The sequence below is a fragment of the Anoplophora glabripennis genome, unplaced genomic scaffold, assembly GCF_000390285.2.
Source record: "Anoplophora glabripennis isolate ALB-LARVAE unplaced genomic scaffold, Agla_2.0 scaffold82, whole genome shotgun sequence".
Lineage (NCBI taxonomy): Eukaryota > Metazoa > Arthropoda > Insecta > Coleoptera > Cerambycidae > Anoplophora > Anoplophora glabripennis.
The window spans coordinates 942,493-954,953 of NW_019416227.1; the positions used below are offsets into that span (position 1 = coordinate 942,493).

Sequence of the window (12,461 nt, forward strand, 5' to 3'; positions counted from 1 at the left end):
TGTTCTTCGGAATGAATGGCCTGTATATGTTTCAGGATGTTCTAGTTTCAAAAACTGTGCAATCTAATTAGGAATCATAGAAAGGTATTCTTGCCGACTGGTTGGTTGTAACATCTACTACCTGCTTGATAGCGCATAAAAAACGTGAAATTTGCGACATTGCAAGATTACGAATAATGTCAAAATGAATTGATTAAGAAATGTCAAAAAATAAAATCTAATATTTATTTCATGAACCATAAAGGACTGTGGGAGCAAATAAAATGTTATACACCACGCAGCAGTTGAGTATAATTTACCAGTCTCGGACTTTACTGCCAGCCCTCGCTTCGCTAGGGCGCAAGATCGTCCTCGACTGGTAAATAATACTTACCTCCTTTATGGTGTAAATAACTATTTATCATCTCGTACAATAAATAGCTATAATATATCGTCATTGCCCTCTAAGCGTCTACGCCACTGACGAGAAATGCAAGTTGGCAGCAATTTTGTGTTCCAATAACCTGACAGATATGCGAACCTAGTCTCCGTATCACTATAGCTTTGATTTTCAGTCCCCGTTGTGTTATTTTTAAGCCGGGCCAAAACCGAATGAGACAAGCTAAAAATATGCAAGGCCCCCGTAAACAACTACTATTCCACTAGGCTCGAATCGGACTTTCTAGAAGAGCAGAAGGCCTTCAGGGGATCTAATTAGATCAGGCTTATGTGGGCAAAATACCTAGGTGTTTGTATACCCAGACGTCGCGAAGTTTTTATTCTAAATGATATTTTTTTATTACTACTGACATTCTAGAAAAGAGTTAAAAATTATTAACTGATTTTATGCGGAGATTTTATTATTCCTTTTTAAATTTTGGACGATAGTACATAATTCAAAAATTGATTTTAGCGTTACTACTGGGTTTTAATTTACGTCAGACTATTTTGGAGCCAACAGAAGTCACCAAAAATACAAAATAATTACTGTATAAAACTTTTATTATTCATGACAATCCACATCTAGGTGTAATCTGTAGCACAGAGTCAGCAGATTTTAAAATTGATTGACACGAACTATCGATATTAAACTTAATATCAACATACCTACTTCTCTTTTTTTGTGGAAATGCTTTTAACTTTATTAATAAGAGTAAAATATCAAACTTCACTTGTTAATGAACAAATCTTTACTATGAAAGCAAAATGAATATCATGTGAACCTATAATAGTTTGTTATTATTTTTATTTAAATATAGACTAAAATAAACATAGACAATTTACTTTTTATTATATGTAGATAAAATAATATTACGATTAATTTCCAAACCATTGCTCTTCGCTGCAAATTCAAATTAATAAATTAGTACTTTGTTGTTATCAGTTCACATTATTTATTGTGTTTGTCTCTATACCAGAAAATATTGTCATGAAAATTCAGACTTTTGTTCTTAAAATGGCGATAGACATTGAATCAAACTTTTGAAAGTTTGAGAAAATCTACAATTTGTCGATAATTTCAGTATGAAAAAATAATCACAATGTAAAAGTCTATTTAAATATTATCACATAGACGTACCGATCCAGATACTTCGAAAACGTGTTTTGTAAACGGTTTTGTTTCAACAACTAACTCTTACCAGTTATTTATATCGTAACTGCAAATTATTTATATTTTTTGCAAACGTAAATATTTTTTAGTATCATATTTAAGTATATACCTATGTACTATGTAGTTTATATTGGAACACTATCAAATAGATATCATTGACATCCAAGGTGTTGCTTAAACAAATGATTTGTTGACAGCTCAAATATACAGTTTAGATTTTGCAGTCTGTTAACGTGAACAAAATGAAATCTTATCAGACAGAGAAAAATAACGTGCTGTACATGCTTATTTTAGACCTTGTTGATGAAATACTAGTATACAGGCTGTTACAAATACAGGGGGCAAAGTTGCGTAATCAGGGGACCGACATTATGCCTCTAAAAAATCAAGGCTAACATGATTAGTTTTCGAAATATTTGAAAAAAAACTAAATTTTGGAAATCCGTTTTTTTTTTCATTTCAGCCTTGTTTGCTTTTTGCCCTCTATCGAATGGCATAATCAATTTTTGTATGTAAGTTTCGTCTCTCCAGGACCATCATCAACTTCATTTTTTTAAATACAACCCTAGAAATTTTATTACATTTTTTGCTAACCTTCATGACCCCCAATACTGTACTGCCTCAGCCCTAACCAGATTCAGACGTTTTGTCTCGAAAAATTCATCATTCGTTCCAAATTTATCTAAATTTTTTATTTAGATTTCTTTGTTTATTGAATTGTCGTACACATGTGTCGTTAGACCCATCTAGTTATTCAAACTATTACCACCACGCATTAAAATTAAAACATTATTAGAGTTTTATTCCCTTTTTATTATGTCCATAGTTATTTCTAGGCTTCTCGAGTGCTCAAAATTCAAACAAATTCCGATCTATTTTTTTTTTCAGGATATTCATACAAATACATCTGACATGCTCTTTCACAGTTGCAGTTACAGATATAATAAATTCCGATAATATTATGCTGATCATTTTTAACCTTTGCCAAAACGAAAATGTTTTTGAACATTTACTGAAATTTTTTAATGAATAATATTCAGTTGGCGTTTTGGTTGTTCATATGCCAACTACACTTAGAACATAGATGGAGTGGAGAGAGAGAATTAACCCTCGACATCGTGTCAACAAGAACGGCGAATATACCTAATTACCGTAACTTTGACGCTCTCTATCTCGAAAACTATGAGTTTTTGGACCTTGTGCCCATTGGAACTTTTGATCAGCACATCAAGAACAACAATATCCCAAAGTTTGAACGAATTTGAGCGGGAACCATTTTCCATAAGGTTTGTGCGGGGTCCTTTCCAGGGTCGTATTTAAAAAAAAGTTGATGATGGTCCTGGAGAGGCGAAACGTTACATATAAAAATTGATTATGCCATTCGATAGAGGGCAAAAAGTGGCCATGAGCAAGTGTTTCAATATCTCCTGGAACAAGACTGAAATTAAACAAAAACGGATTTCCAAAATTTCGGTTTTTTTCAAATATTTCGAAAACTAATCATGTTAGTCTTGACTTCGTATCTCTTACCGTTTCCGAGATCCCTGTAGTGAGAAACGAATTTGTAATAGTCTATATTATTTATAAAAAGAACGATAAAAGTTTGGTCAACTCAACAAAAAATTTAACTGGAATCATTAAGAACAGACTGGTTTCTAAAAAATCTTGTTGTACTTGCACTTTTTGCACTTTTGCATTTTGATTTTAAGTGTAAATAATGTCGAAAAATCTTTAGCGGCGTGTTGATCAGAAATTACACTTTAAAATTTTTTGAAAGCCACTCCGTTGCCACCGGTTGCTGTCCCAACTAGATTATCGACAATGTACAACGTACACCGGGTTATTTTTGGATTAATTGGGAAAGTAAAAATGTACGAAAATAAATTTCTAATAAAAACCGCCTTGCGGCTTGTAGCCGGTTCACTTGACATTGATATTTGAAAATTTCATGTGCCAGATCTCTACTATTCAATGTTAATACAAGTTTCGCTGGCTTAGATTAAATCCGATCGATATTTATTTGGATCGCCTAAGTGTATCCTTGCTCATTTTTCGACGTCTTCAGTCGAGGTAAATTCGTAGCATCTGTCGGAGAAGTAAAACTAGCAAAGAAATTAATAGTCCAATTAACTAAGCCTTTAAATCGAAATTTTGCCAACTTGGCTGAATTTTTGATATGAGTTAGTTTAAGGTATATTATAACAATAAGTGAGAGTAATTTTTTGTTCAACCCCCGGCCAAGGGTGGAAAAAGATAAAACAAAGGGCTTTTTCAAGATAACTCAAAAAGGGTAAGAGCTAGAAAAAAAAGTTCTTCATGAAAGTTGTAAAGCAGACAATTCTACATAAAAATGGCCCCTTAACTTTTTCTTGTACTATTACAATTAACAGAGTTAGGGAGGCTAGAAGTTAAGGGAAGATTTCAGAAATTTAAAAAAAATCATAACAAACAGAAAAATGATTGAATTTTGTAATTTTTTTTTTCAATCTGCTCTAAAATATGTAACTTTTCTTTTCAGAGAAATAGATATATTTTTTAATTTTTAATAAGAAAGTTATAACAAAAAATCAAATTTTTAATCGTTAATTTTAATGATTTAACAAAATTAAATTTCTGAAATCTTCCCTTAACTTCTAGCCTCCCTAACTCTGTTAATTTTAATAGTACAAGAAAAAGCTAAGAGACCATTTTTATGTAGAATTGTCTGCTTTACAACTTTCATGAAATGAATTTTCTAGCTCTTACCCTTTTTGAGTTATCTTGAAAAAGCCCTTTGTTTTATCTTTTTCCACCCTTGGCCGGGGGTTGAACAAAAAATTACTCTCACTTATTGTTATAATATACCTTAAACTAACTCATATCAAAAATTCAGCCAAGTTGACAAAATTTGGATTTAAAGGCTTAGTTAATTGGACTATAACGCGTTTTTTAAACTATAAGCAAAAATTTCATGCACAGGCATTGAGAAATCGAGATTAAATAAAGAATACAGTTTGTTAAATTTGAAGATGCAATACTGATTTTAAATTTCGTCAGCTTGGATGCCAGATTTATTTTATAGTATCTACAAAATTAATACTAAATCTCTATTCAGCTGCTTGTAAAACAAACTTTTAATCAGTAAAGTATTATAAAGGATCATAGTTATTTTATTTGTCAGAAATTGTACATAATGTAACATCGTGTATATAAAATTGTGTACAACATTTTAGCACGAATGTTTTAAGTGTTAAAATTACACCCGACAACATTGAGTAATCAATGAATCAGTTAAGTACAAGTCATAACATTCCTAGTCGTTACTGGTTTTCAGGATTTTGCCAAAATTTATATTTGGCAAAAAACCAACGTCTCTTCCTTATAATAGCAATATGTTTACAGGGTTTCTGTTTGTTTATGGTTTTGGTCCACCTTTGTCACCCAAAAACCGTTACGTAAACAATTGTGTTTCGTTTTCCCAGCGTAAAATCTAAGTTTTTATGTAACCCTCGCAAAAGTATGACATTTTTTGACTCTCAGAAGTCTCTAAGTCTAAGGTTAACTTTTTCCTTACTCAGAAAAAAAATGATACCTATCTCAGCAACAAAAGTATCACTTTTATTTAATCCTTAGATTAAAACTGTTAATGAAGTTTTAATTGATTCAACAATATTTACAATAATTTTCGTTTATCCACACTTATATTAAATACACAGTTTGGACAAGTATTAAAATTAAATAAACCACTAAAACTACCACTACCCTCATTCTTGGAGCAATTCTCAAAGCAGTCCAACACGTTTTCATGAATAGTTATATTATTTTCAGATGTTGTGAAATCAGAAATGACAACGTTGCTCGATCTCCATCCTCCGTGTCATAATGCGTGTCCACTGAATTCTATCCAGTTGTTCAGCTTCCAAAATTTTGTCACATCATGCGAGACTGCACTGATTTTATGAATACCGACCACTTGGTCTTCCAGCACAGTAAAAGAACGTGGTCTCTTGGTTTTGGTATTGGGAATTTTTATAATTAAGGCGGATTTTACATCTTCAATATTAATTGTTAAATTGACTAATTCATCAGAAGGGCATGCGCCTGTAACTCCTAATATTAGGACAACATATAAAGAAACTATTTAAAAATGTTATTCTTTTATTTTTGAAACGTCTACCTTCATCATCACATATAAATTATCAGATGCTCCTTTATAAATTCTCACGATTTTTTCGGTACATATCCCTCATTTCTTGAGAAAAGCACGTAACTTTGAATATTTGTTTATATCAATCCCTTTCTTTATATGCAACCTTGATCGCAACATTGAATATTGTGACCAAAGCATTGACGGTTTCATTTTTGCTAATTTTGATAAATACTCCATCAATCATCTTCTTAATACAACTTAATGTTGTTTTCTTTGCACTAATCCATAAAACGTTGGTAGATACATTCATACATTTCTCGAGATTTCTTTGAGAGAAGATTCAAAGAAACCTCTTTGCACACTCCAGTATATCTTCAGGTACACCTAAATCTTCATGAGATTCCATTTTTACATAGTTTTCAGCAAATTGAACCACAAACAATCACAAATGAGTTCAATAGCGACTAATGTTTGACCAAGTATCCACGACTACATCGATATATCCTACTCATTTTTTATTTTTTTGCTCGAAAAAATGACCACAGATACGAAAAAATTGTAAGAGGCAAAAAAGTTTCTAAATTGAACAGGGAATGAAACCCATGTTCTAGAAAACACCAGTGGCGTACCGGAAGAAAGTTTGAGGAGCTGAAAGGAGGTCCGACTCCAAAAAACGTATCACCCTGTAGATCGTGACAACTATTAGAAAGGATTAATGATGCAGGTAATTTAAGTTAGCCTATGCTTTAAATTTGAGCTACATATCTCAAAAACTGTGAGAGTTGCAAAGAAAGATACAGACAAATCATTGAAACTTTAACGCCCTGTATCTTGGTAACGAAGCATTTACAGACATATGTTTAAATGAACTTTTTTTACTTAAAATCATGCGCACATTCACCCCCCAATTAAAGATATACTACATATTATGAAACATCCTATATACAAACTTAGAAAGTTCCTTTTAAAGTAGTTGTTAATTATTTTAAATCTCTTTTTAAATTAATACATGTATTTCTAATTTCTAAAAGCTGTAAAAAAAGATTTTGATAGTATGCTCTTAATTTCGAAAAAATGAATTTCCTCTTCATATTCGTGTTACTTATGTTACTGATTACTCCTGTGTACAGAAATCGATGTTAAGACCACCTTCCGCCGAGCAGGGTTCCTTAAAACTGGACTGGAGCCTCTCAAACGGATGCGCAGGCATACCGAGCTTAATAAGGTGGTGGCACAATGCGTTCTCCATCTCCTTTCCTCCTGTGGGAACTGATAACGCCAGCTCCGATTTAGAAAAACTGTTGCCATGTCTAGAAATCTATTCTCCCAACTCGCCACTGCAATTCAAAATAACGACGTTCTGCCGAGGACCGCATCTGTTTTACTGTTTCTCGCGTAATTTTTCAACCTTCATCTTCCGTTCTATACGTCAAAATTTCGTCTGAGGAAGAAGCGTCGTGAGGAATATCCCTAGATCCTGGATTTGGTTCGGTTCTTGGCAACACCGCGGCGATGTCCCCATTTTTCATTCCCCAACCGACACTTGTTTTTCTTGCCAGCGCCTTGTTTAAAAATACATTTTTTATAAGCTTATATTTAGAGAATGTGACGTGGTGAAGTTCAATAGCAACGTTTTGTGATAGAATTGTTACGTTACTTCTATAAATTCGGTGAATCTTTTTCCAGCGCGTGCCTCGAAAAAATAATAAATCCGCGTTCGATAGGAAAATACTTATTGGTCTTGATATGTGTTTCGCATAAATTGCAATAATTCTTTCGATTTCATAATGTTTGCAAGATATTCCAAGGATTTTGTTTCACTTGAGGCATACTTTTTTCATCGCGAAATGCAAGGAATTGCTTCGAAATTGACTTGTGAGTCTTCTTTATATTTTTAGAGACCGCATTTTTAATTTCTTCGTCAATTTGGCCGAATTCAGTGCCTCCATAACGTTGCATTTAAAAAATAAAGGCAATAAAAACAACGCATGCGTGTGGAAGTTCGATGCACAATAGCAAGGAAATAATCAATAGCGCCACCTTATTTTATTACACGAAATTACAAAACACGCTTATTAGAATTAAAAAAATCTTTTACAAAATTAGTACATCGGCCATATATGTTCCAGTAGTGGTAATATAATATTTATTTTAATACAAACAGGTACGTATGTATTTCACAAAGACATTAACTAATGTACAAAGCAGGCCAAATCCCATTGAATTTAGCCTACCCTGTACTATATCTAATATTGAAGAATACAATAAAAATAAGCCACATAAAATACTACTCTAAAACTTATTCTTCTTGTCATGATCTTTGTCAACCAATGCCTTTTCGTAGTAGCTATAATCGGCGAAATAATCCATCAAATTCTTATAGTTGTGGTCGTCCTTTGTACAGTTTTTCTCATTGACTACATCTTTATTTTCAGTACATTCCACTTCGTCCCTGTTACTCTCCTTTTCCTTGTTGTCCTTACTGAGCTCCTCGTTCTGCTTGTCCTCTTCCAACTGTTTATTCTTCTTTGCGAACATCCACCTGAACAGTATCTGACAAATCTCCTCGGCCATTGATATCAGCCCAATCACGGAAAGACCTGTATCAGTTAAAAACACTATTAGTCCAGACGGTATCTGTTTCAAAGAGTCCATATTTGGGTGAATCGTATATCCACGGAGATTTTTGGCTTTTTGGGTTTAAAATATCACTAGAAATGAAAATTTTTCTGTACATAAAAAAACATTTGCTTAACTTTTGGCGACACAATATGTTAAAAAAAAAACTCGAAAAATGTCATATTTTTGTTCCTATTTAATTATGTATCTTTTCAAGAGTTGATTTTAGGCGAAAATGGAAGAGGAAAAAAATTTTTGTAATTAAATTTTTTACTAATCGAATGATTTTTATTGTAAAAATCGAAAAAATCTTCAAAAAGGGATTTAAAAAACATTACATTTTAGGGATTTTTTTTGGGGTCTTTAAGTTGGGTATAGGATCTTCATTCTTGGCTCAAGAAAAGTTCATGTTATGTAGAACCACCACACCAAATTTCATCAAAATCGGTTCGATAGATTTTGCATAATAATTTTGCAATCCAAATTTTGTAAAAAAATTTGCAAATTTTAAAAATTTTGCACAGCGAAAACCAAGGCCCTTAGATACTTGAAAATTTATCTCTGAAGCTTTCAAACGCTTTTTGAAAAATTCGATTCCGTCAATTAGGAGAGCTCTGGTGCTTGTTAAAACGTTGGTCGAATTTTTGTACTATAATTTTGTATTTTTGTAATATAATGAGTTAATTTCTCATTTGCTTATATTTTAAGCAGTAAATAATATTTGAAACACTTTAATCACAAAAGAAATGATGATTAAATTAATAATTAATCAATTAATTAATTAATTACTAATTTTCGACATATTTTGAAAATAATTGTTGTTTAAACAATTTTAGAATATTTAAATAAATTTGTTTTTGATCCTTGATAAACAGTATATAAGTTTACGCACTTACTTTTGACACAATAAAAAAATAAAGTTGATAATTAAAGGAAGTTTAAAGATAAATAATTAACGGACTGTTGAAAGACCAATAATTATTAACGATAGGCATTTGAAAATAAGCTAACTGTTTTTTTTTAAATCGCGAGATATCGATTTAAAAAAAAAACATCGAAATCGGACCTCTAGAAGCTGAGATATTAAAAATTTTTAAGCGCGTCGCTTGCATAAATAACTTTAAAACCGTTTTAAAGTAGGTTGCCAATGAAGAAAAGTATTGCAAACTTAGACCTGGTAAGTACTCGGAATACCAAAGGTATTTTTCGAAAAATTAGCCCGGATGTCCCACTACATTTAGTGTAAATGACGATTAACTTTGATCGGTTATAACTACGTAACTAATTGACCAATCGATCTGTTTTTTTTTTAAAGAAGCGTCTTTACAATAACTTTTAAAACCTGCCTTTAAAAAATTTGATATGATTGAATATTCACAAAGTTATTTTAATTGTTTATAAGTACAAAAGTTCTACCAATGTTTAAACAAGCGCCAGAGCTCTCCTAATTGACGGAATCGAATTTTTCAAAAAACGTTTGAAAGCTTTAGAGCCCTTCTATATGTGATTAAATTTTCAAGTATCTAAGGGCCTTGGTTTTTGCTGTGCAAAATTTTGAATATTTGCAATTTTTTTTCAAAATCTGGATTGCAAAATTATTATGCAAAGAACCGATTTTGATGAAATTTGGTGTGATGATTCTACATAACATGAACTTTTCTTAAGCCAAGTATGAAGGTCCTATACCCAATTTAAATACCCCAAAAAAAATTCCCTAAAAGAAATTGTTCTTTAACCCCATTTTTGGCGATTTTTTCGATTTTTACAATAATAATTATGATTCATCCGATTTGTAACTAGTCATATTTTGTAAAATGTAATTACAAACATTTTTTCCTCTTCCATTTTCGCCTAAAATCAACTCTTGAAAAGATACCTAATTAAATAGAAAGAAAAATATGACATTTTTCGGATTTTTTTAATATATTGTGCCGCCAAAAGTTAAGCCCACGTTTTTTTCTATGCGCATAGAAAAATTTTCATTTCTAATGATATTTGAAAGCCAAAAAACCAAAAATCTCCGTGGATATGCGATTCACCCAAACCAAAACAGATACCGCCTATTCAATATTATAATATGGTTCCAAAAGATTATGCATAAGTGAATTTAAACCAAAATTTGTTAACTATTTATTAATCTCATAAAATAATATTGCAATACTGTAATGTGCCGTTCATTTCGCATAGTGTTCCGATGTTCAGCTTGTGCGCGCACTTGTATTATCATCGCAAGTGTCTAGATGTCGAGCCTGTGTCACTGCCTACTATTTTGGCTTGGAATACAATATAATTACCTAACAAGAAGCCTAGAGATCCTCCAATATCGGACAGGAACTGGTTCCAGTCATATCCGACAACCTCGCTCAGTTTGGTCACCAGGTTGGAGCTGTAATACAGCGCGATCATGCTGTTGGGAGCGTTCAGTTCGTCCATTTCCCTTCTGTTGACTATTTTCGTGCTGAAGATGGTTATGTTGCAGTTCATGAGACAGTCGCAGTTTCTCACGTAGGCTGCTCTGGAACTGGAGAAAGAATTATACGTAAAACTTTTCAAAGATCGTTCCGTTTGGTTGCACACTTACTTTCTTAAGTCGGCTATTAAATTCCGTACACTTTCGAAATCCGAGCATTGGGGAAAGGTCACATTTTCCGGCAGTATCAGCCAGGGTAAGGTGCAACCAGCGGTTTGCGCAACTTGCAAGTGGACGCAGTATTCTTGGCACTATAAAGTAATAGTTATTTACACCATAAAGGAAGTAAGTATTATCATTGTATAAGTAAATATAGTAATATAATCCCCATGCAAATTTTGTTAATCAGTAGAATGATACGAAAGATAGTGTGGACATCTATCGGCTGTCTCCTTATTAATATTTCTGAAATTTATGCTAAAGAACTAACTGTAGGTCTAGGCGGTCTCTACTATACTGTTATTATACAAGGGGTATAGTAATTCGTTTGTAGATGGCTCTAGGTAAGACTGGAATAAAAAAAATCGCCACTACACAATGCATAAAAAACTGGTGTTGAATCGGTGTTCTGTTTACTGTATACATAGGTATTTAAAATAAATTAATAATGGCAGGAAATATATGTCAATATTATAAATGTGGGAAATTTAAAGCAAAATTTCCCAATGTAATATTACATCGATTTCCATCGGAATGATGTCTCNCAAGTTATGTAGAAAATTCTTAGAATTTTGGAAAAAACATGACCTCGAAGAAGTTGTATTAACTTTCAACTACTAAAACTTGGAGCAAAAATATTTGACAGAGTTATAGTCAAATGTTATACAAAGACTCCTATATTAGCTAATATCGATATTTTATACAGGTCATTTTTTTATAAAACGATAATTTTTAAAAAGTTTAAACTTGATTTTCTAAAATTTTTCAAATGGAACACCCTATATTTTATTGTTTTATTTTATTTGCATATCACTCCACTTCAACTTTTATTAAGCATGTTCTATACCTAAAATTGTTAGTTTTTTAGATATGGCAACATTTCTGAAAATACCTACTTAATTTTTATTATTTTCGGTCGCATGAGATGGCTTTGGAAAAAACTGTCACATTGTGTCAACTTGTCAGTTCATAATTTACCATTCCATTTTGCGTCCATTTTATTAGTTTATTAGTGTCTATTAGTTATTTATTAGTTGGTATTCATAAAATAATTTTATATTACAATGAATTTTTCTAAAGAAGAAATGGTGGATATGATTTATGTATTGGGAGCTGCTGATAGAAATTGTTTACTCGCAACAAGAATTTATAATCAGAGATATCCAGATAGAAGACAACCACGTGCAAATACCTTTGAAAAATTAATGGTACGTTTTGATACTAGTGGCAATGTTTCTTATGAAAAACATGATGATGAACTAAATGTTCTGTTAAGTGTGTTAAGTGTTACTGAAGATCCGCATATAGGCGCTAGAGCAATTTCAAGGCAAACAGATATAAGCAGGACATCGGTAAGGCGGATTTTAAAGAAGCACAGGATGCATCCATATCATATCCAGTTTCACCAAGAATTGAATAACCACGACTATGAAAGTCGCTTGGAATTTTGTAATTGGGCCCAGAGAAAAATGAATGAAGATAGGCTTTTTTTT

The 12,461-nt window shown here is 32.2% G+C and overlaps 1 protein-coding gene across 1 annotated transcript in view; it reads right to left on the reverse strand.

The window, feature by feature from the left end:
- Nucleotides 1–7,735: 7,735 nt before the first annotated feature.
- The window catches only part of LOC108903430, an 11,253-nt gene continuing 6,527 nt past the window's right edge, over nt 7,736–12,461 (reverse strand). The window contains exons 6-8 of the mRNA XM_018705603.1: nt 10,921–11,060; nt 10,634–10,860; nt 7,736–8,320 (exon numbers count right to left, since the gene is read on the reverse strand). Of these exons, the coding sequence (XP_018561119.1) occupies nt 8,013–8,320; nt 10,634–10,860; nt 10,921–11,060 (675 nt within the window). The 3' untranslated portion in view covers nt 7,736–8,012. The remainder of the gene's footprint in view (nt 8,321–10,633; nt 10,861–10,920; nt 11,061–12,461) is intronic.